The sequence below is a fragment of the Chinchilla lanigera genome, unplaced genomic scaffold, assembly GCF_000276665.1.
Source record: "Chinchilla lanigera isolate Chin_1 unplaced genomic scaffold, ChiLan1.0 scaffold00022, whole genome shotgun sequence".
NCBI lineage: Eukaryota > Metazoa > Chordata > Mammalia > Rodentia > Chinchillidae > Chinchilla > Chinchilla lanigera.
In genome coordinates this window covers 9,016,394-9,037,914 of record NW_004955423.1, presented here as the reverse complement: position 1 = coordinate 9,037,914, position 21,521 = coordinate 9,016,394, and the positions used below count along the sequence as shown (strand labels likewise).

The 21,521-nt window shown below is 44.9% G+C and overlaps 1 protein-coding gene across 5 annotated transcripts in view; it reads right to left on the bottom strand.

Annotated features, from left to right (window-relative positions):
- Nucleotides 1-804: 804 nt before the first annotated feature.
- The window catches only part of Mcoln2 (mucolipin 2), a 59,901-nt gene continuing 39,184 nt past the window's right edge, over nucleotides 805-21,521 (bottom strand). For 3 of the 5 annotated variants that reach the window (XM_005385149.2, XM_005385148.2, XM_005385150.2), the window contains exons 8-14: nucleotides 16,678-16,790; nucleotides 15,249-15,398; nucleotides 13,545-13,646; nucleotides 13,301-13,423; nucleotides 5,249-5,455; nucleotides 3,944-4,065; nucleotides 805-1,608 (exon numbers count right to left, since the gene is read on the bottom strand). In XM_005385149.2, coding sequence (XP_005385206.1) covers nucleotides 1,572-1,608; nucleotides 3,944-4,065; nucleotides 5,249-5,455; nucleotides 13,301-13,423; nucleotides 13,545-13,646; nucleotides 15,249-15,398; nucleotides 16,678-16,790 — 854 coding nt within the window. In that variant the 3' untranslated portion in view covers nucleotides 805-1,571. The remainder of the gene's footprint in view (nucleotides 1,609-3,943; nucleotides 4,066-5,248; nucleotides 5,456-13,300; nucleotides 13,424-13,544; nucleotides 13,647-15,248; nucleotides 15,399-16,677; nucleotides 16,791-21,521) is intronic. The other 2 variants (XM_013514550.1, XM_013514549.1) reach the window with 2 other exon arrangements.

Below are 21,521 nucleotides of genomic sequence, written 5' to 3'. Positions count from 1 at the left end.
CTACCGAGACCCAGAACCCTACACTCACAAGTTAAAGGAGGAGAGGTTTATTTTGGCTCACAGGTTGTGGAGGTTTCAGCTGCCTCCGAGGCAGAGCAACCTGGTGGAGGGGCATCACCGAGGAGAGACAGTCCATGGCACAGCAGGCAAGAAGCAGGGAGTGAGAGAGGCCAAGGGAACAGCAGGAAGAGGCAGACCCAGGGCTCACCTCTAGTGACCCGCCTCTTCTGACCAGACACCACCTCGTAGGAGCAAGTGTGCAGTAACCCTCCACAATGTAACCACCTCCCCAAAGCCCACCGAGGAGCACACGAGGCTTTGGGGGACATTTTGCATATAAACCACAACGCACTGGGATGAGTCCTGCTTAACTCAAATTCTACTCTTCATCAACAAACTTAACACAGCTGACCCTTGAGGTCAAGGAAATAAATGATGGATGTGATCATTATGTACATCTGAAATCATCATTTATTTCAATCAGGAAATAAATCTATGTATGAAGTGATCTTAATCTCTCAAGTTATTATCATAAATGTACACTAAGTAACTTTGTACTAGCCCCTATATCTTCTGCGCTGCTTTTAAGAAAATTAGAAATCCTTTTTGGAGACCAGGCAGTTAATACAGATGCGCTCTGAGTTTTTACGAGCAGATATTAGGCGATACCACACTTTTTTTTTTTGGTTTTTCTCTGGTACCGGGAACCGAACCCACGACCTTGCGCTTGCCAGGCAGGCGCTTTGCCGCTGAGCTAAATCCCCAGCCCCTGATACCACACTTTAATAACTACTACTAATGCGATAGAGTGTAATAAAAATAAATTTATTTAAGGAAAAATATACCATATGTCCTTGCTTGACAAAGTTTTGTGTCCAGCACAGTGGAGATCAGTTGTTAAGATGAATGACAAGTGCTGTGGTGTACTGCCACATGTCATGTGTGTACAATCAAGGATTAGCACCACTGATGTGTGTTCTGTTTCCAGTTTAGCCCACTGACCGTGCCAACAGTCACTTCATGTATGCCGAAGAAGAAAACTCACAGGAAGATAGGTGGAGAAGTGTCTACTGCAAGAAGTCTTTTTGCTGATTTAAGTGTGGTCTTTAAATGGCTTTTCAACCAACCACACCTCTGTGTAAATCATAAAATAACAAGAAGTCTTTGAACCCAAAAATCACGTTTAAAACAAATCCTTACCTGACAATAAACACAAATCTTAAAACACAAAGTATAAAACTTTAAGCTTCTCCGTGTTGCACACTCTGAAATGTGACTTTTCACATATGACTATTATCATGTCATAAATTAGCAGAAAAATAGGGAATTTCATGATCACCGCTCAACTGCACTAATGTCCAGCAGTAGCCTGTGATCTACTCTTCATCCTCCAAATGTATAAAAAGTAACTTTGGAACTTCAGTTAAGGTCAGCCAGCTGACAGGTGTTCCTCTTTCTTGGCCCACAATTAAATAAGACAGTCCTTTCAGAACGGCTGGTCCAGGGTGTCCGAGGTCCCTCAGCTCTGCAGCTGGGTAAGGAGGCCTGAAATTTGTCTTCCCAGAAGAGCTTTAGTTAATAACTATCAAGTGGTCATTGCTTTCTCTCCTATAATAGGACGGGGGAGGAGGAAAAGAAAAGAGAGCAAGAATTTAAAACTCTTTACCAAGAAAGAGGAGTGTACTCTATATTCTAGGCACACATGGGTTACGTGAGGGAAGCATGTAAGCCGAAGAATAAGTAAGAAAGACACCTGACATTATTTGAAATTTAAGCAGATGATTTCAGAAACGAACTGTGAGCTGTGAGCCCTTACAGCCTTCCCACCCTTTCACTAAGGAAGTCTTACTGATAGCTTCAAGGGCCCGTTTTCCTCCTTCACTGGAATAGAAAAGGAGAAAGTGGAATTTACAGCTGCTCGTTAAGCGTCTCTCCAAGGAACCACATCGCTTTAGGCCTGGAAGAGGCTTCAGGCCCTCTAGCTCACCCTGATGTGACTGGAGGAGCCGAGCAGTTTAGGAAAGGTCACAGGACACCCTTGACTAGTGGCAGGGTCCAAAACACAAAAACAAAGTAAAAAGAAAAACAGGTGTTATAATGATCAGATTAGGGGCTCTGTCAGCAATTCAAAAGAGGACCAATGTGTGGGGGTTGCCAGACCACTCTGTTGAGAAAGGTGGTCACGTCCATGACCTGCAAGAGGTAGAGCTGGGATAAATGGATGCCATCTGTCACGGTCACCAGACAAGGGAGACGAGACACCAATCCCTGAGCGCCCAGGCTGCCTCGGTGAGGTCTTGCTCCAACATTTACTCTCCACTCATAGCCTTCCTTAGAGTTGTTTCATTCTTTATTCCTGGCCTTAAGCATGGGGTCACAGGCACTGCTTGCTTTCCAGGGCCCATTGCAATACATTTCCTCCCACTGTGACATGTGACCTTCACTCATGCTCTGCAGGGTCCTCCCTATTGCTGTGAAGTCAAAGCTGTGGTCTGAAGATTCCACTGACATCACTCTAGCTGCCTTCACCAAGGTCTATCTTCTGGCCAAACTTGGCAACAGACACTTCTGCCTTGTCTTTAACATCCTCTCTTTTCAAAGCTGTCATCATCTAGTGCTGCTCAACAGGTGGATTGTTTCTCGGTGGACTCTCCTGTTTGCTTTGGTTCTTTCATGCCTGCAATGGGCACACACTCCTTCCCACCATGCGCCTTCTGAACAACCCCAGGGAGCTGCCGGGCAAGCGTCTGCCGAGGGTGCACCCTCCTCCCCTCGCAGAACCACTCTTCGCAATACGGCTTCCGGTTCACTCTTAAATCTTTCCTTATTCCCAGTGGCTGCACCGAAAGCATTTAACAGCTTCCTAGGGCTCTTTTTGACGTAAACCAAGGACACCAGAGATCCACCAGGTACTTTTCACGGAATTCACGGATGCATTTCCCAATGAGCATTTTCCCCCTTAAAGTTAACTACATAATGGAAAAGTGACTCTGACAGACTTCCTTTCTCCAGACTGACTCTGAGGAGGCAGCTGCCTATTAAGAAAATTATTTTTTCTTTATCCTGGTTTGTTTGGCAATAATTGAAGGCTCTGAGAGGATGAAATGTGATTTTGAAAACTTACCTCTTCTCAGAAGACCTCATTTCATATTTACCAGACATTCTTTGGATATGCTCAGTCATATCATTTCAAATCCCAAGATGCAGTACAAATTGATTTACAGAAAAATATATCCTGTGGTTCTAAGTAGCAATTATTTTCTCCCATTTTCCTTTAGGAGTTGGATTTAGAGAATCCTTCTCAAAAAACAAAGGTGTGGTATACTTTAAGTCAAAAACTCCTCCCCCTGAGTTCAGATTACAACACATATTGGCACGTTTAAGAAAACTGTCCTCATCTGATCCCAACTCTAGTCCTCAAACTACTGCATAGTACACCTTGTCCAGTGAGGTCCAGACCACTTTCTTAAGACTCTGGACAAACAGTAAGCAAAGCACAGCCGGCCAGGGAATGGCTACTACTGCGTGTTCGCCACCAAGGACACACACTGGACTCCTGATCTGCTCAAGGTCATGTGGGCCACATACTGTGAAAGAGGAAAATAGCTTTGGACAGTCCCAGAGCTCTGACCTCTTCTGTGGGCCATCCATCTAGGAGCTCAGTCTCCTGACCTTAGGGACACCATTCATGCCTTCTCGTAGGGGTCTCATGATAAGCCAAAGGGATGTAGATCATGTCATGTAGCTTTACCCACAACCTTGTCTTACATGAAATAATGCATTTCTAGAGCCAGTAGTGGTGGGAGGCAAGAAAAGAAAGTTGAACTGTGTCCCACAGTAAGCCGACTGCAGGGCTGAAAACCCCGTTAACCTTGGGATGACTCTTCCTTAAGGCAACAGAAGAGTTTGCCTCAGCAGTGGGGAGACTGAACGCAGCACCGACCTCCTCAGGCAGCAGACACAGGACAGGAAGGCTGAGGGCTCTTTCTGGTACTCCTCCTTGCTGTTGCATTCCTTCAGGAATTCCTGCAGATCCGTCTCAGGAAAGCCATTCTGCTGGTATTTCTTTTAAAAAACCACACAATGCTGTCACTCTATGCAGCATGAAAAATTGCCCCTTTGCCAATACACCAAAATCGCCTTTGCTAAAACAAAACTCTCCCACAGGGCTAGCTCGGAGCCAAGAAGTGCTATTAAAACAATGATGAATCAATCTGTCAAGTCCCAGAACAGCCAAGCCAGGGCCACCATGGGAACAGAGAACAATCCAAAGGAAAACTCCAGAAAGTCTTGGAAGGGTGTGTCTAACAGAGGATAAAGGAAGTAGGCCAAAGTCTAAGGCTAGGGTGATAGTACCGAGACCAGACAAGACTTCCAACCCGCATACTGCCAAGTAGATGACTCTGCTTCCTCTACTTTCTAGGGAGGACGGCTGCTGAGTGAGACAGAAGGTGGCTGCTGAGTGAAGGCAGATTTTTCCAAGCAGACACAAAGACCTTAGGGCCCTCTGCCCTCATGCTTAGTGAGGTCAAGTTTTCTCTTTTCTGCCAGGCCCTGCAGTCTCATCTCCCCACTACGCCAGTGGCCCGGCTTTCTTCTTCATTAGTCTGGGGAAGGTTAAGCAGACAACAGCACCCAAGGGCATCAACTCAGCCCTCCACGGTGCTCAGGCTCTGGATGCAAAGTAGCGTTCTCCAAGCTCAACCGCCTGCTGTGAAGACACCAGCCCCTGAGGAAGCAGGCCTCCTTAAAGCTGCAAATTGGTTAAATGGGTCCAGTCCAGAAGGGCAGAGCACATCAAGTGGCTTAGGAAAGTAAGAAGTTAAACAGCCCCAAAGCCTTCGCTTTCATTATTTAAAGGAAAGCTGCACCATACCAGCAGCCACACCATCCGGTGTGAGGAATGCCAACACCTGAGCGTGTACCACCTCAATCCTCAGTTCCAGGTGACCACACTCACAGACGCATTGGTCAGTGCCACAAGCAGCAGCCTAGTAGTGGACTCAGCCAAGCTTTCTCTCTTCTGGTGTCTTTCTCACAGCACCTCTAAACCCACCCACTCCAATCTGGGCAACAGGGACAAGGTCCTAAATCTGCATTTAAAATTAGCCTCTAGCTCGAAAAAGTTTTACTGTCTACAAAACCCTCAAAATCTAAATACAGTGATAATACCCTATGTGAATATTATGCTAAGTTCCAGACCATACAGCATTTGCAATGGTTTTTGGCAGTAAATATCACTACTCACCTTAATAGTGTCATAAGAATCTGTAATAAGTGCAATAAAAAGGCTGAGAATCATATATATGAAAAGGCTAATGAAGGAATATAGGTAGAGACGGCTGAACAGCCACACCAAGGTGCTCTTCTGCTGGATTTGAGCAAAGGTCGCAAACATGTCATCACCATTGACCAGAGAAAACAGGCACTCGGCCACTATGTTCAGATTTTCAAACTGTAGGGGAGAAAGGGAGATTAGCTTCTGAGATAAAGTATCCCACACAGCAGAGCCATGTTGTTAGCTTGTTAGCATAGAGTTGTTTCTCTCTTAGCAGTCATTCATTCATTTTTAAGACAGAACATGAAAATAGGAAAGCATTCAAAATCACACTCTTAAAGATGGCACCTTGGCATTTCCCTGGGCTTCTTCCTCAGCACTTTTTATATGTTCCTGGTCATGTCATCTAACACATTTGGATCCTGATTTTTTTTTCCTACTTGACATAAACACCTTCTTATGTTATTCACACATTGAGAGCATTTATCTAACAGGCTATTCCTTGAGAATCCTAAATTAATTATTGCCCTGACACTGGAATGCTACATTTGCTATTGTAAACAACAATGGAATGAACATTTCTATGCCTGATTTTTTTTTCCTGTTGTTGGATAAAAGCTGTTAACTTCCCCGCTTCCTCCACCAGTAGTGAGGAATGAGCCCAGGGCCTTCACACTGACCTATATACCTCCAGCCCCTTTAAAAAGTGCTTCTTTTCATTTTGAGACAACATTGTCCAGGCAGTCTAAATCACTAACTTGCCTAGACTAAGTTTGAATCTGTGATCCATCTGCCACAGCCTCCCTCAATGCTGGGATTACACACATGTACCACCATGCCAAGCTAAGCTGTCACCATGTTTAAGGCTGCAATCTGCCAAACTACTCTCTGAAAGAACTGCAACCAACCACATATGGAAGCAAGTGGGATGTAACAAAGGATCAGGAAGTTTGGTTAAATGAATGGCTTCCCTTAGCCTTTCCAACCATGGGTCCAGGTAATGTCAGCACATTAAAAATTAAAAGCTGCCAGAGGCAGGAGATGTTGACAGTGGAATAATATGGCTGATGCCTCCCATCCTACCAAGCAGATAAGCCATGAGGCCCTGCAGTAGAGCCGTGGTAGGCGGAACAAGATGAGTGGCCCAGGGGAGGATGTGCTCAGTGGCTATGGGGAAGTAGGTGCTGAGCCTGGTAGCAGAGAGGACATCTGTGCCACAATGCCTCGGGCCCACTGGGCCTTCTGCTTGAGGCTTCATTCAGCCCATGAAAGAAATTCCAGCTACAAGAGTGACGGGATCTGATCTGTGTTTCTCAAAGCAACCAAAGGCATGCAGGAGAATGGGAAAAGCCCAGCCAGAGGCAACTGCAGGATCCATGTGAGGCAGAGCAGCCCTGGCCAGAAAAGGAAAAGGGCAGGGAGAATATACATCCGGGTAGGGCTAAGACAAGGAAGTGTTCACGGCCTCTGTCGAGGCAAGGTGAGTTTGAGATGTCAGGCAGAAACGCTGGTGTGAGGTGGTCTGGTGGAAGGTGTCCATCTGGAGCTCTCATGGACACCACTGGGATCCCTGCTTTGAGGGGCTCACAAGCTACTGCAGTACTCCCACTAAACACAATGAATAGGTGCTCAATAAACATGATTCTGGGGCCAGTGGGTTAAACATTAGCTGGGTATAAAAAATTTCCAAAGAGCCTTAAGGACCTAATTGGCAAAAGACAATATTGTCTCCAGGGGCATAGAAGAAATGAGTTACTGTACTGTTTTGAACCCAGTTCTGCCCTTATGGATCGGGGCCCGCATGTCCATGAAGTCAGTGTGGCTTTGGGGATATTCAAGTCCTCAACGAGTGTCCGAGGCATCTTCACCTGGGAGTTGTGCTGCTGCTTCACATGCAATCAAAAAAGCCTCCCACCACCCTAAACAGCAAACAGGCCTCCCTTCCACCTTTCTCTGTCTTTCATGGATTCCAGTCTCCTACCAAAGAAATGTTTGCTTCAAAATAAATAAAATACTTATTTGCTAACCTTCCCCTCCCCTCAGTCTCCTAAGGTTTTTCTGTTCCTATGAGATCTTTTTCTGATCCATCCTTTCTATTCCACTCTGCTGTCAACACTCATAACTAGATTATTACAGAAACCTCCAAGGACGTCTACAACCTCTTCAACCTCCAGTCCAAGCTGCAGCGAAATGCAGACTTCATAGAAGATGAACTGAGGGTCACTTCTCTTCTTAAGATTATACAGTGTCCAGACATGAAGGAAAACTTCAAACCAAGAAGGGTGAGCAAGCTCTTCAGCCTGTGGCTTCAAGAGTCCTCCTTGTCGATATTAACATCCTGTGCTTGTCGCCTTCGCATCGCCTGGCCATTCCTATGTCTTTTCCTCCTGGGATTTATTTCCCTCATCTCCTATATTCTTCTTCCTCTGTTGTGTCCAATCAAGTCAACATTCAAGGGCAAATTCAACGTCTCTTACAGGACAGACTGCTCTGGGCGCTCCAGCACCTTCTCTGATCTCTGTATCAGCCAGAGTTCCAGAGTAAACCTGGGGATGCTCTTCTAATTGCTTCTGCGTACACTTCTCTGAACCCTAGTTGGACAGCAAGCACCACATCTTACACTTCTTATTCTGTGCCTAGACCAGACAGGGTGCAGTTTGGGAGTGTTCATGCCCATGCCTTTGCCAAATCAACAACTCTGGTGAGCTGGGCTAAAGTCACGCTCTCTAGAGACCTAGAGGGACGATCCAGTTGAACAAATCATTTAACACACAGATTATTTAACAGCAAGGCAGGAAGTTCCCCATATAAATATTTTCCATTTTCTCTACTAGCCTTGAGTCTGAAGTTAAAGCTGGATTCTATAGATGTCAGTTATAACCTTGGCAACAGCGTCTCTCTCATAGTTTCTTTTGCAATCTGTCAATTCTATTTAGTTTCAATAACCTTAAGAGTCTGTACTTCACGTTTCAGAACTGCAAATAGCTAGGTGGTCAATACCTATCCACTTCACTTCTTAGTTTCCTATACAGTTACTCGTTAGCAGTATAGACACAGTATCTACCCCATCATAATGCTATTCATAGCCACATATAAGAAACTGGGACATCACAAAGGATCAGAAAGTTTGGCTAAATGAATGGCTTCCCATAGCCTTTCCAACCATGGGTCCAGGTCATGTTAGCACATTAAAAATAAAAGCTGCCAGAGGTAGGAAGCGTTGATGGAGGAATAATCTTGGCTGATGCCTCCTATTCTCTTTCCCATGTGCACAGAAGAATTATTTTACTCTAGCAAAATGTTAGAGCAGAGACACAATAAATTAAGTGATGGATGCATAAACCCGTCATTTTAGTATGACAAAAATCGGCTCTGAACCAGTCAGTTTCAGTGGCCAAATCCCATAGAAATGAAGTTCAAATATTCCCCAGAGAAAGTCCTAATGTGTTTCCAAGTAGAAGGACCACATATAGGCTTCAGTTCTTGAAAGACTGTAAGCCCTAGAAAGCAGATACCAAAAATAAATACGTAAATATATACATACATACATAAATATTATATGGGTCTTTCCATTAAAATCCCCACAGATTTTATGGAACCACAATGAGAAACCAAACATTCATTTCACAAATGATAATTTTGTGGTTGAGCTGTAAAGAACGTTCATTTGAATGTAAACATAACCTGCAATAAGCTCATATCAGAGAATGATATAAAAGTTTACTTCAAGAGCTGGTGGCAAGAATCTCATGCAACATTTAGGTAAAAATTTTAACTGGATTGCAATTCTTTTTTTTTTTTTTTTTTTTTGGTCTTTTTGAGACAGGGTCTCACTATGCAGTTCAGGCTGGCCTAGAGGTCACTTTGCAGCCCGGCTGGCCTCAAACTCGCAACAATCCTCCTGTCTCAGCCTCCCAAGTGCTGGGATTACAGGTGTGCGCCATCATGCCCAGCTGATTGGCTTGAGTGAGAGAGACACTTGGGTAAAACCAGCAGCCTGGAATCACAAAGGTGTCAGGCAGGGGCTGCAGGTTTTTACCCATAGCAACAAAAAAGTCCAACAATTTTTCAATGCCTTGGTCTTCTAATTTGTAAAATGGGAATTGTGCGAGATTATTATTCATCCCTCACAGAAAGCAAACTCCTCTGAAATGTAAAATCCACATTAAAGTAATGTTGAATAATTCAAGATGAGGTTTGGAACATCAGCATCCTCCATCCCTTTGTGCCCAGACATCTTGAAAAGGCACAGTGCCAAGTCCATTAGCGCTGGAAACGAACACCAGCAGGACACTTTTCATACCTTTGCTCCCTTTAGCTGAATCAGTGAAATCAGATGCTGAACAGGAAGATAGGAAGCTAAAATGTTGAGACTTTGGCTACCAATCAATCAGGAGTACCAATTATAACTTTCCTGGTACCTCCTTGTTAGAGTTTTTTTGTTTTTTTTTTTTTTTTTGGTTTATTTTAATGAAAGAATTAACTTTCACATTCAGTGTTGCTGTGATTTTAAGAACACTGGAAAATGCTTGTGAAAATTCTCAGCTTTTGATGGCTTTGGGTGACACTGAAGTCCCTCTCGTTCAGCAGATACTGGCAGAATCTAAAAACGTGGACATTTTGGATTAATTTGGGGAGAGGAGGTACAGAGGGCAGTAACATTTCCTAAATTTAGAAATTTTCTAATTTCAGATTCAAAGGAGCAGCAATATGAATGGGAAAAAGGACAAAATTCTAAAACCAGACAAAATTTTTCACTGCACTGACTTGCGCATTCATTGAATTAACTCAACTGTGCATTTCCCCAATCAGCCTGGCTACAAATGGGAGGGAGGGAAGGAGGGAGAGACAGAACAGGGGGGAGAGGGAGGAGAGGGGGAGGGGAACAAGAGGGAGAGGGGGAGGGAGGGAGGGAGATCATAAATGGACCTGCTGGGCAATGCTAGAGACATCCCTCCTCCATCCACTCCCCCAGAGGGATAAAGGGAAGCACCCATTATGTTGGAGACACATCTAGAGGTGCAATATTCTAAATGCTAACCACCCACCACGTAAGAGTCCTAAGCATCTGCCATGTAGCTATTGTCTTAGTCATTTTTTTGTTACAGACAAAATCCCCAACACCCACAACACAAAGGAGGTGCTGGTTCACAGTTTTAGGTTTTAGAGGTTTTAGTTTATAGTCAGATGGAGCCAAAGCAGAAAGGGAAAGGTGCAAGGGCCTAGGTGAAAGAGAGGCTCGGCTCATGGCGGCCAGGAAGCACATAGCAAAGGGAGGAGCCAGGGAGGGAGACGGGTGCTCCAGGTCACACCTGCTGGGACCTGCCTCTTTTGACCAGATCCCTGCTCTTAACTGCTCATTCACCTCTGATGAATATAGTGCCAGCACAATCTAATTTCCTTACAAAAGCCCAGGCTCTCAGCACAAGAGCCTCTTTGGGGACACTCTAGATCTAAAGCATAACACTCGTCTAACTTGAGATGTGCTGTGAAGATAAAATAAGTCACCAGATTTCAAAGACTTAGTACCATCCCCCCAAGAATGTAAAAAATCTTAATATTTTACACTGCTTACATGCTGAGGTAGTATTTTGGCTATACTAGGCTTAATAAAATACATAATTAAAATCAATTTCATCTGTTTCTTCATTATTTTTTAATGTGGCTCCTCGAATACTTTAAAGTATGCACAAACCTCCCATTTGTAGCTCACATTATACTTTTATTGGACAGTGCTTGCCCAGAGGAACCTCGTTCACCTAGACCATTTGAAAGTACAAAACTGAACATATGGAAATGCAACCAGGCTCCCGGAGCAAATAACCTCATTTTGCACTAGGTGATCTTGATACATGCCCCCAAAAAAGTAAGACTCATTAGGTGAGTTGCCTCTCACAGTTGATCTGGAAATACCGTCCTGTTTCTTGGGTCAAACTAAATGTTCTTTTGCAATTATGTGCTTTAGAGAATTCCAAGAAAAACTTTAGTGGTTATCGGTCAAAGCATGCACACTGAGGTGAGGCAGACTGCAATTTGAATACCATTTTTGCCATTTGCCATTTACCATCTAGGTAATCTCAAAAAATCATTCAATATTAAAGTTCTTATTTTCTGTAAAAGGATAATGATATTTTCCCAGAGGAAAGTGGAGGAAAGGTTTAGTAGTTTGAATCTCAAAGTCCTCCAAAGTCCCATACACTTTAGTCTCCTGCTTGTGGCATTAGTGGAGAGTGATGGGATCTTCAGGAAGTGACATCTTGGTAGGAGGAAGTCAGGTCATCACAGATGTCCTTGGAGGGGTAGTTGGAACCCCATCCTCTTCCTATTCTCCTCTTTCCTTCTCAGTTGCCAGGAGGTGAACAGATCTCCCTCCATGATACACTTGACACAGGCCCAAAGATAGTGAAGCCAAGTGACCATGGACCAAAACCTCTGAAACCGTAAGCTTAAATACACTTTCCTGCTTCAAAGTTGATTCAGATACGTATTTTGACACAGTGATGGAAAGCTGACTGATGAGAGTTAACACAACAAGGGAGATAAAGAATTTGAACACCATACCTAACAAATAGCACTTTCAAAATGGCAGCCATTTAGTAAAATTCAAGCAAAGGTAACTGAGAACCTTTCAGAATAATGATGCGCTGAGAGAGACAGGAAGGAGGTGTCCAGGATACAGGACAACTTGTCCTGAAGTCTTTCAGACAATTAACCTAAAGCAAGATCCTTGGATTCCTACTTACACCACATGGTGCAACACTGCCCTCTAGTGACAAAGAAGCAGAGAAGCTTTTAAAGTAGGAGGAAAGAAGGAAGAAAAATGGTACATTTTCCTCAGTGTTAAGACAGCAAGTTCTCCAGCTCAGAAATATCTTATCAAGGAACAATTCTTACTAGAGTCACCTTCAAAGCAGTGACATGGATTTGAAAAGCAATAAATTTACTAAGATTTACTATTAACCCGGGGTCCATCACTGTTAATTATATGGCGTTTCGAACCATAATTCTCTGTGGCCGTTTTAAACGTGACAGAAAGAGAAAAAAGCTAGGGCCTGCTGGGTCACTGGGGTTTCTTTTACTGGGGCCAGAGGAAGGTTTGGGGCACATGGGTAGCACCCTTCACGAACAGTTTGCAAATCAGATTTGATCATATATTTTGGATAACGCCGCTATCAAGGTCAAAACAGTTCAATTTAGGGTTGAAGTGTTACACAAATTTGAAGGCGATCTTCTGCATTTTTCACCTCTTCTCTCCTTGCAGAGCACCCAAAGACTCTCTGGGGAGTTGCGGGGAAGAAATGAGAGCGAATGCAGAAATGTTCAGCGTAATGTTTAACAGGGAAGCTGTAAGCGTTAGCTGCTGTTATTTTTGTTTGTTTGTTTCTTTTGTTCCAATGGCCACAGGTCCATGGGTGAAAAACAATGTGGTAAAATAAGTCCTTTTACTTTTGTTGGCTGAGAACGAGACCTACGTAGGTCATTTCATTTCCTGAATTACCCAGCGAGCAAATTTATTATATTTATTATATCTAAGCTCATTCTGACCTTTAATAAGGAACAATGATGATAACATTATTGAAACCCCCTATGACAAGATATGCTTTCATTACAACCAGCAATGAAACGGTCATCTCAGGAAGTCTTCACCCACCTTCAGTCTCTTTAACTAGCTTGGCTGAAAACCTTTACACTTTAAACTAGAGAGACTTTTTGTAATAATTTCCCTCAATTAATTTTTACTTTTTACTATAGTGATCTTCTGCCCAAATATTTCTCATCTGATGATCAGCTGGGTGCATGTGTGACCCCTAAGTCAGGCCCAGACAACTCTGACATGCGCTTTCCAATTGCCTGCCATTGTTTCAGTATCTTAAAATCACTTTAATATCCCGAAGAGGAAAAGAAAAACACCGAGATAAAGATATTTGCTTCCTTAGATTAAGTGCAAAGAAGGTAGCGCTAGAAACCCACTAAAAGGGTCCCAGTGCCCGCTGTACAGAAAGGAAAATCAGTGCTACGCACCTTGTCATGGTATGGTCCCAAAACAATCCAGCCACAGAACGTGTAGCCCAGATAAATCATGCCAGCACAGGCACAGAACCGGAGAACTTTTGGCAGAGAAGCTCGCATTGTTAATATGAGCACCTGAAAGAAATAAGAATTTCTTATTTCTTATTTCTTGAATGGGGGAATGAAATGTAGCTTTGAGAACCTGAGGAAGAAATGGGTCTCCATCATGACGTGCTTCCCAGTGGCAAGTGCTTACGTTATATGCTTGGAAATAACCCAGGTATCTGATGACTCCAACCCAAACAAAGAGTGTAGACGTCCCAAGCAAAATGCTGCAGAGATCATAATTTGTGAGATTCTAAGGAAGGAAGAAGAAAAAGATGGATGAGTAACATATTCTACTCCACTCACCTTATTTACCTCACTTTATGGTTTAGAAAGTGATTTAGAAACCACATTATGGTTTAGAAAGAATGGGTACGAAGGGGTTTTGTTTTGTTGTTGTTTGCTAACTTGTTTTACAGTAGTGGGGATTAAAACCAGGGCTTTTGCACCAAGCTACATTCCCAGCCATTTTTATATTGTATTTTGAGACAGGGTCCTGCAAAATTGCTAAGTTGTCCAGGCTGGGTTTGCCCTCCTCCTGACTCAGCCTCCCAGAGTGCTGGGACTCCATCAGATGGCCACCAAGTCTAGCAGTTGCTAAGAATTATTTTTTTAAGACAAAGAAGAAGATAGAGAACACAGTTCCAAATGTGTGCATCTTATTTCCTTTTACTATTTTAATTTGTTGAACTGATTTTTTTTTTCCAGATGATATCCTGTAATTGAAATTGCATTTACCACTGACATTAAAAAAAAAAAAAAAAGCTCATCCTGTTCGTTAAAGACCAAGCAGCACTATTCAGCTGCTTCTGAAGGCAAGCTCCAACATGACTTCCTAACACAGCACCTGCTCACAAGGAATGCTAGGTCAGGAGGAGAAGACAAGCACACAGACAGGAGGCTAACACAATACATGGGGAGCAATGACAGATGCATGCCCGCTTCCCACGGTTGAGGCACTTGCAGAGCCTTGCCTACATGACAGGCAGGAGGAAGCTGCAGGGGAAGCAGACAAAAGCTGAAGAGGGGCACAAGGCTGAGAACTTCAAGTTGTCCTGGAAGGACAGTGGCTGTCAGACCCGGGGGAGGAGTAGGAGGAAGAGCCTGAGACGGAGCAGTTGAGGAGGACCCCGGCGCCATGCTGAAGGGAGGCCGCTTCCCCCACAGTAGGTCGCAGAGGTAGAAAGGGGGCTGACAGTAGAAAAATCACTAAGGCAGCTGAGTGCACGGATCTGGAGGACAGAGCTAAAGATGGGAACCCACGGGAGGCTGCAGCGGCAGTGCAGGCAGGACAGGCAGCATCATGACACAGCCAGAGGCAGCCAGAAGGAGAAGGAGGTGCTTCGGCATCGGGGAGGTCCACTTGCTGAGACTGACAGCAGCACAGAGCCCAGGGGAGAACAAGTAAGTGCTAGAGGAGCAGTGGCCTAGTGAGGATAAAGTCAACACATCCATGCAACACGCCAGGCACTCAAGCGTTCCTGACCTCCGCATATCCACCAGGGGACCCAAGGGGCACGACTGAGTCCTGATGCACGCTCAGGAGAAGCGATGGATTTCCGGGTCAGTTGCTCCTTTTTGCAATTTAAGAAGCCCAGCAACAATTTTGTCAAACTGCAGTTACCGTTCTGAAGATGCTGCCAAATTTCCCGGAGGGTAGTGATGGGGACAGCACCTTCCCCAACACACCCACTTCCTTCCCCGCTTCTCAAGGAAGCACATCCACTCATGCGCATGGGTGTGAGAAGAGACAACAGAGAACCAACCTAGTCTTCCTCAGGATTTTACATCTTAAGGTGCCAGAGCTCATCTGGCTGAATTGAAACACAAAAGGCTGTAAGCGGGCGGCCCTCACCTTTGCTTTGATTTCCATTTTTAAGATGGATCCGACTATGGTCATCAGGTCGCTGATGATCACCAGGACATACCATCCATTGACGAACTCCCATTGGTCAGCATCACACACGTGTCTCCTGTACTTCTCCAGGAAGAAATCTAGAAATCTCTACAGCAAACATGGAACAAAGTATTTCTTACTAACCTCTTCTCCTCCTCCTGGCAGGAGAAGACTGGTGCAACACGGTGCTTCAGCCCATGAAATGACGTGGCATTGCCTTTTCCAACTGGTAAGTCTATTCGCAGGGGGGCAATAAGCAATACACTTTTCCCTGTCTGTCATCTAGCCCAGCAGGAGGCGAGTATGTGAGTGCCTACATTAACCCAAACATTAAATGCATATAGCTGCCCCCTCCAGAGTCTTGTCAGAATACTAATACAGTGTGTTCCAAATACTTGGCATAGGACCAGCTTACTCAAGCTGGTGACCACCCCCTGACCTAGGTACTGTTCACTCTGTCTTCAAGACGAGGGAACTGAGACACAGAGAGGCTAAGCCTGGAAGGACCTGAGCCTCAGCAGCCTGGCTCCAGAGTCTGTGCTCCCATTGTTGTCCCCCCCAATTTGACAGTCATGCGACCCTAACCTTGGATGCAGAGTATCAAGAGGATTGGAGGGCAGGGAAGAGAGGTGGGTATTTACAACGTGAGGTGGCAGAAATCAAGATAAAAAATAACAGAGCACAAGCTATTTCCTCAGTTCACTTTTTTTTTTTTTTTTTTTTTTTTTGGTACCAGGAATTGAACTCAGGACCCTGCACTTGCCAGGCAGAGGCTTGAGCCACTGAGCTATATCCCCGGCCCTATTTCCTCAGTTCACGAATGGGACCACAAGGACTTCTTCGCTCCCTTGACCCCAGTGGACATTTACACACATGTCACAAGCCAGAATGAGATGCATGAGCAGCTAGAATATATATTCATAAGAACCCTGAGGGCAAAAAGGTAACCTGAAACTCAGCGGAGAATTTTTTAGCTATTTAAAAAGTAGAATAAAGTAGTTTATGCTTCATTATAACTCAATTACCATGCTTCCTTGTCAAAAGGAGCTCTAACTTGAAGATGAATTTTAAAATGCATACATGGCATTACTCTATTTGTAAGAATGCTCCTGAATTTGACAGGGTTTCATTTATTCCGGAAACATCCAAAAGCTTGAGAATTCACCACTGTGCCGTCCATGTTTGCTAGCTCCGTTGTAAGCAGGGTAGTTATCTTGTTCCACCTGACTAGCCAGAGCCTGGACTGATGTACTAAACCTCATAGGGTCCATCACTCAAATGAATCTGATTGAGTCAGGAGGTCAGGGAGGCCCAACACCAGCAGTCCACTCTTTGGTCAAACTACAGGTCCAGGCCCAAAGGGGAGGGAAAAATGAAACACAGTTACCTTCCGTAACCTTAGAGCAAGGACAATGGATCTCGTGCACAGAACCAGAGATGCCAAGCAAACCAAGATGACGAATGCGTCGAACACCAGGACATACTGAGTGTTTTTCTGAGCTGAAGAACAAAAGAGTGAAAATGGTAAGCACAAGGATAATTTCCATGAGAAATGTTATTTGAGAATAATTTCCAAGCTAAACTGGCTAACTAAAAGGAAGTTCAAATGAAAAAAAAATGTTTTGTCTCTTGTCAAAATACAACAGCCAGTATCAGAAAGGAATCATACTGCATTCATTTAGAAGTCTATAAATAAGGGAAAACATCCCCTGATGTGAAGAGTCACGCATTTAAAAACTATTAGTAAAAGCACCAGTGAGTGTGTATAAACATGTGGTGTACAATTCAACAGAAGATGCTCGGTCTGCACTTCATTCCAAATGGACGAAAGGAGCAACTCACTAAGCCGCCCACAGCAAAGCGCAGGAATCCGTTTGCCATTCCTAAGAGGGCGGATCAGACGCCACTGTCTTCTGTGGCCTCACTTCTGCTTCTCGCCAGCATGTTCCCAGCAGAAAGTGACAATTTATAAGAGAAACAGTCTTGCAAGGGAAAGAGAGCTGTTATGAGCTGGTTCTTTTGGAACTCACAGCAGCACAGAAACCAAGGGAGATGTAGCTGGTCCAGAGCTGCTCCGGACCCCCTGGGAGCACCTGTCCGCCCCGAGGTGCAGCCTCCGCTCTCCTGCCCCGCTCCCACCTGCTCCACGCTGCGGCCACACTGGTCTTGCTCCCTCCCTCCCTGTCCTCGCTGCAGAGGCTGTGCCCAGGCTGGTCCCTCTGCCCGCACTGCACCTCTCCTCCATACATATATGCTGAGATTATTTGTTTTCAACCTCAAGTTTCAGACTGAAAATTCCTCATCTCAGCAAAACGTTCCCCGACTGCCACCTCCTGTAAGCCCCTCCCATCTTGCTCCTAGCTGCACAACCACTTCCCTGTCACTGCATGCGGCCACTGCCCTCACGAGGATGCCGCCCAGATGGCCCTGCCGGAGAATAGACACAGACACGGTACGCATCGGGAGGGGACGTGGCCCCCGGAGCTGGAGTGTGGAGAAGCTGCGTGAGCTCTGAGTCTCAGCTTGCTCCTCTGAAAGGGGGAGAATAACAGTCATGAAGCGTGTGTCACAGGGCTGGTGTGAGGGTTTCTCAAGCTCACCCGTGCAAAGCACTGGAAACAGCCGCAGGAAAGCAGCAGCAAACATTCAGTGGTTCTCCAGTTGAGTTTCCATGTCCACCTCCCCGCAGGGCCCTGAGCAGTGTTAACGCACAGCACCTGCATTCTGCAAACCATGTAGTGTGCTCACAGTAGGAGAAGGGCTTCAGTAGAACCCAGGGGGACCACCGAGTGGTCTACTGAGCCCATCCGGAGGGCTGAGCCACACTAGAGGCAGAGCAGGAGGCGGCGCGGGGTTTGGAGAGGTGAAAGTATGGGTCCAAGCCTGCTTGCCAAGGGACCTGGGGGTAGAAACACCCAAGAACGACTCCTAGGGTTCTGTCTGGGTAAAATGAGTTCAGTCTGGACAATCTAGACAGGAGAAGATGACCTGGTTGTAGCTGAAGCCATAGGTGTGGACAACCACTTAGAACCAGCGGGCTTGGAAGCAGCTATGTTTGAGAATTCAAAGAGATGAGCTCAGGAACCAGGTGGAGAAGTGTTATGGTTTGTGTCTGGATGTCCCCCAAAGCCTCATGCAGTCATGGGGCGGGCTTCTGGATTTATGATTGATCCACAGTCCAGTGCTGGGACTACGGGTGTGAGCGCTACACCCGCCCTGGGATGGGTAGTTTGCATACAATATAAGGAAGGGAAAGAGGCTGCTCACCCCGATGCCGCTCCTCCCTTTTTGCATTTGCTGCTTTTGCTGTCTTTTGCCTCCATGAGCTGTAGCCCTCTGCCATGTGCCACTCTGCCTTGGAGCCAGCCAAGTATGGACTGAAACCTCCACAAACTGTAAGCTAAATAAACCTTTCCTTCCTTAATTTTGGGCATTGGGTATTTTTTCTCAGCAATCAAGGAGAGAAGAGTAACCTTGACAAGAAGAAAAGCCGGAGAAGCGGAAGCTGGACTGGGGAGAGGTGACCATCAGAGAGGAGTCAAGGTGGGAGGGTGCCACAGGGCTACCTCGGCAGGGAAGGCATGCAAGAGAAGGAGCAGAGTGTCTTTGGGGGGAATAATGCCAAGGTGCGGGAACACTGACTGAGTGACTGACAGCAGACAATACTCACGGTCAGGTGGCTTAGCTGCTAGTAGTGTAACCCACAGCGCTGCCACAGAACTGGGAAGGCCAGGGCCTGCATTACCCTGCTATTTTATATTCAAGAAATTTATTGTGAAATACCACCCAATTGTAAGTAGCATAGGGATTTAGCTCTCCCAAAATACAAGAGCCCCTCCACATAGGCCTGTGGACTGGAGCAGAGGAAAGAGAGGCCATTCTTGGAAAGATGGGATTGACAATCGTAGGAAATGCAAAGACAGCATCTGGTACCTTCCTTCCTGGCCTGTAGGACAAAAACCTCTACCTTTGTTTGTATTGGGCCTTATTTACAGAGAGGAAACCAACGAACCTAGAAATGAACTAGCCCTGCTAAACATAGAAATAGTTTTTTCACTCTGTTGACATTATATTACCCTACAAGAACATCTCCCCAACCCGGCCTTGGAAAATACTAGCCCAGAAAGTTGCCCCACCAACCTGGCTAGGAAAGTCCCACCCTCCACCTATCTCTTCTGTAGGCCTGAGAAGCCGCACACACCCCGCCACAGAACTCAGACCCAGGGCCGTGTAAACTTGCTGCCCACTCGTCCGGACACCAATTACATCCCCATCGAGGCGGCGTCCTGCCCACTCCCTCCTTCCCAGCCGCTCACCCTCCCATTACCATGTTTATGAAATCCCGTAGGTGACGATGAGTAGCGCACCTGGAGATCGGGACTCACACAGGCGGCGTGGGGTTTGTGTGTAGAAAGGAATATCCCCTGCACATTTCGCTTTAAGATACAGGGGTAATGACAAAAGGCAGAGGGAAGCCTTGAGCGCCAGGATGAGCAAGTGAAGGGATTGCAGAATATCGTGACAATAGCAGAAGGAGCCCACCAGGTGTCGCCCTGGCATCGGTTCTACTGCCCCCCAAATCCCGGGCAATCTGAATTCACCAGTTTTCAGCAACGAGGGGAAAAAATCCATTTCCTAAACTGGTTTCCCAATTTCAGCTTTTTTAAGTCTTTCACATCTCCTCATTTTATTTTAAATTCGTATCCTCCCAGTGATGGAGTCTGATTTCTTAGAACATCGCGCTAGGAGAGGCACACCTGAATTTTAGCGTTTTTACTGCCCGGTCTGTGAGGGCTGTATTTCTCCGTATTAGCCACTCGGGGGAGCCAGAGCTCCCTCGTCTGAACCCAAGCAAGGAAACCGCCGAAGTTCGAAAAAGGAACGGCGGCTTGTGCACGAATTTGACCGTGATTTTGTTCTTCATAATGACTACCCCAAATCTCGTTTTATATAAATGAGGGTTAGTGTATTTTAAAAATAAAACAGTTGCACCCTATAGATAGGGTGCTATGCGTCTGTTCTGTGCCAGTCTGTGACAGAACGTGCAGTTTGCCGGAGAGAAGTACCACTTTTAACAGAAACCAAAACTGCATTCTGATCCGAGGAACTACTGAAACCGAAATTTTAAAAAAATAAATTAAAAACCACTTCAAAAATCACTAGGTTGAATTACGCAACCGAAAAGCAGCAGGCCACAAATCAAACATAGCTTAAGACAGAGAAACCACAGATATTTTATATCTTATTTCATTCTGATAATCTGATCCAAAGTTTTGGGGTTTTCTGTTCGGTTGGGTTTTTGGGTTTTGGTTTTTGGTGGTACTAGGGATTGAATCCAGAGTTTTCATTTCACACTGAGCTACATCCCCTGCCCTTTTTCAATTTTATATTTTGAGGCAGGGTCTCACTAAGTCACGCAGGCTAGGTCTACCTACCTCGTTCTAAACCTGTGATTCAGGGGTACTTTTTTATTTTAAAGAGAATAATAAAAAAAGAATAATAGCAAAATACCAACAACATAGACAAAAATAAAACACAGCAAAAACAATAAAAATGATACAGGGTTTTAACACAAAATGATAGGAATTAACAGGGGTTGTTATATTACATATTGTTATCTTCAACGAAGTTGCTCAGATTAGCAGATGTAAGAACGCAAGAGTCATCAAACCATTAAAGAGGATAAAAAATAAAAACAAAAAAAATTAGAAATGATACAGAGTTTCACTAGACAAGATGGTAGGAATTCATCAATGGGTGTTATATTGCATATTGTTGTCTTCAAACTGGTTGTTCAAATTACCAGGTATAAGCATGCAAAATTGGTCAAAAAGAAAAAAATTAGGCATTAACTATTCCTTCCGATAAACCATTAGACATCAGCAGTACAGTCACCCCAGCTGTCCTTACAAAACAACTGGAGAAACGACCCAGTGTTGTTACAGGCTAAGATCCAGGCTCTGCAGCCTTGATCTTTCTCCACTGCCCAAGGCTTAGACCAAAACACACCCTTTCCAAGGATGATTTCTAGGTTGTATTTCCCCCTCCACCCCAGCGACATTTATCCCTTCCTTTCTTTCCATTCCCTAGTCCTACCCATATTTAGAAATTTTGTTAACACATCAGTCTCCATCACCGTGGCATTTATTATTCTTTCCCTCTTAGGTTGACTTTCTTCTTTCTTTCTTTTTTGGACTTTTTGTTTTGTTTTGTTTTGCTTGGTTTTTTTTT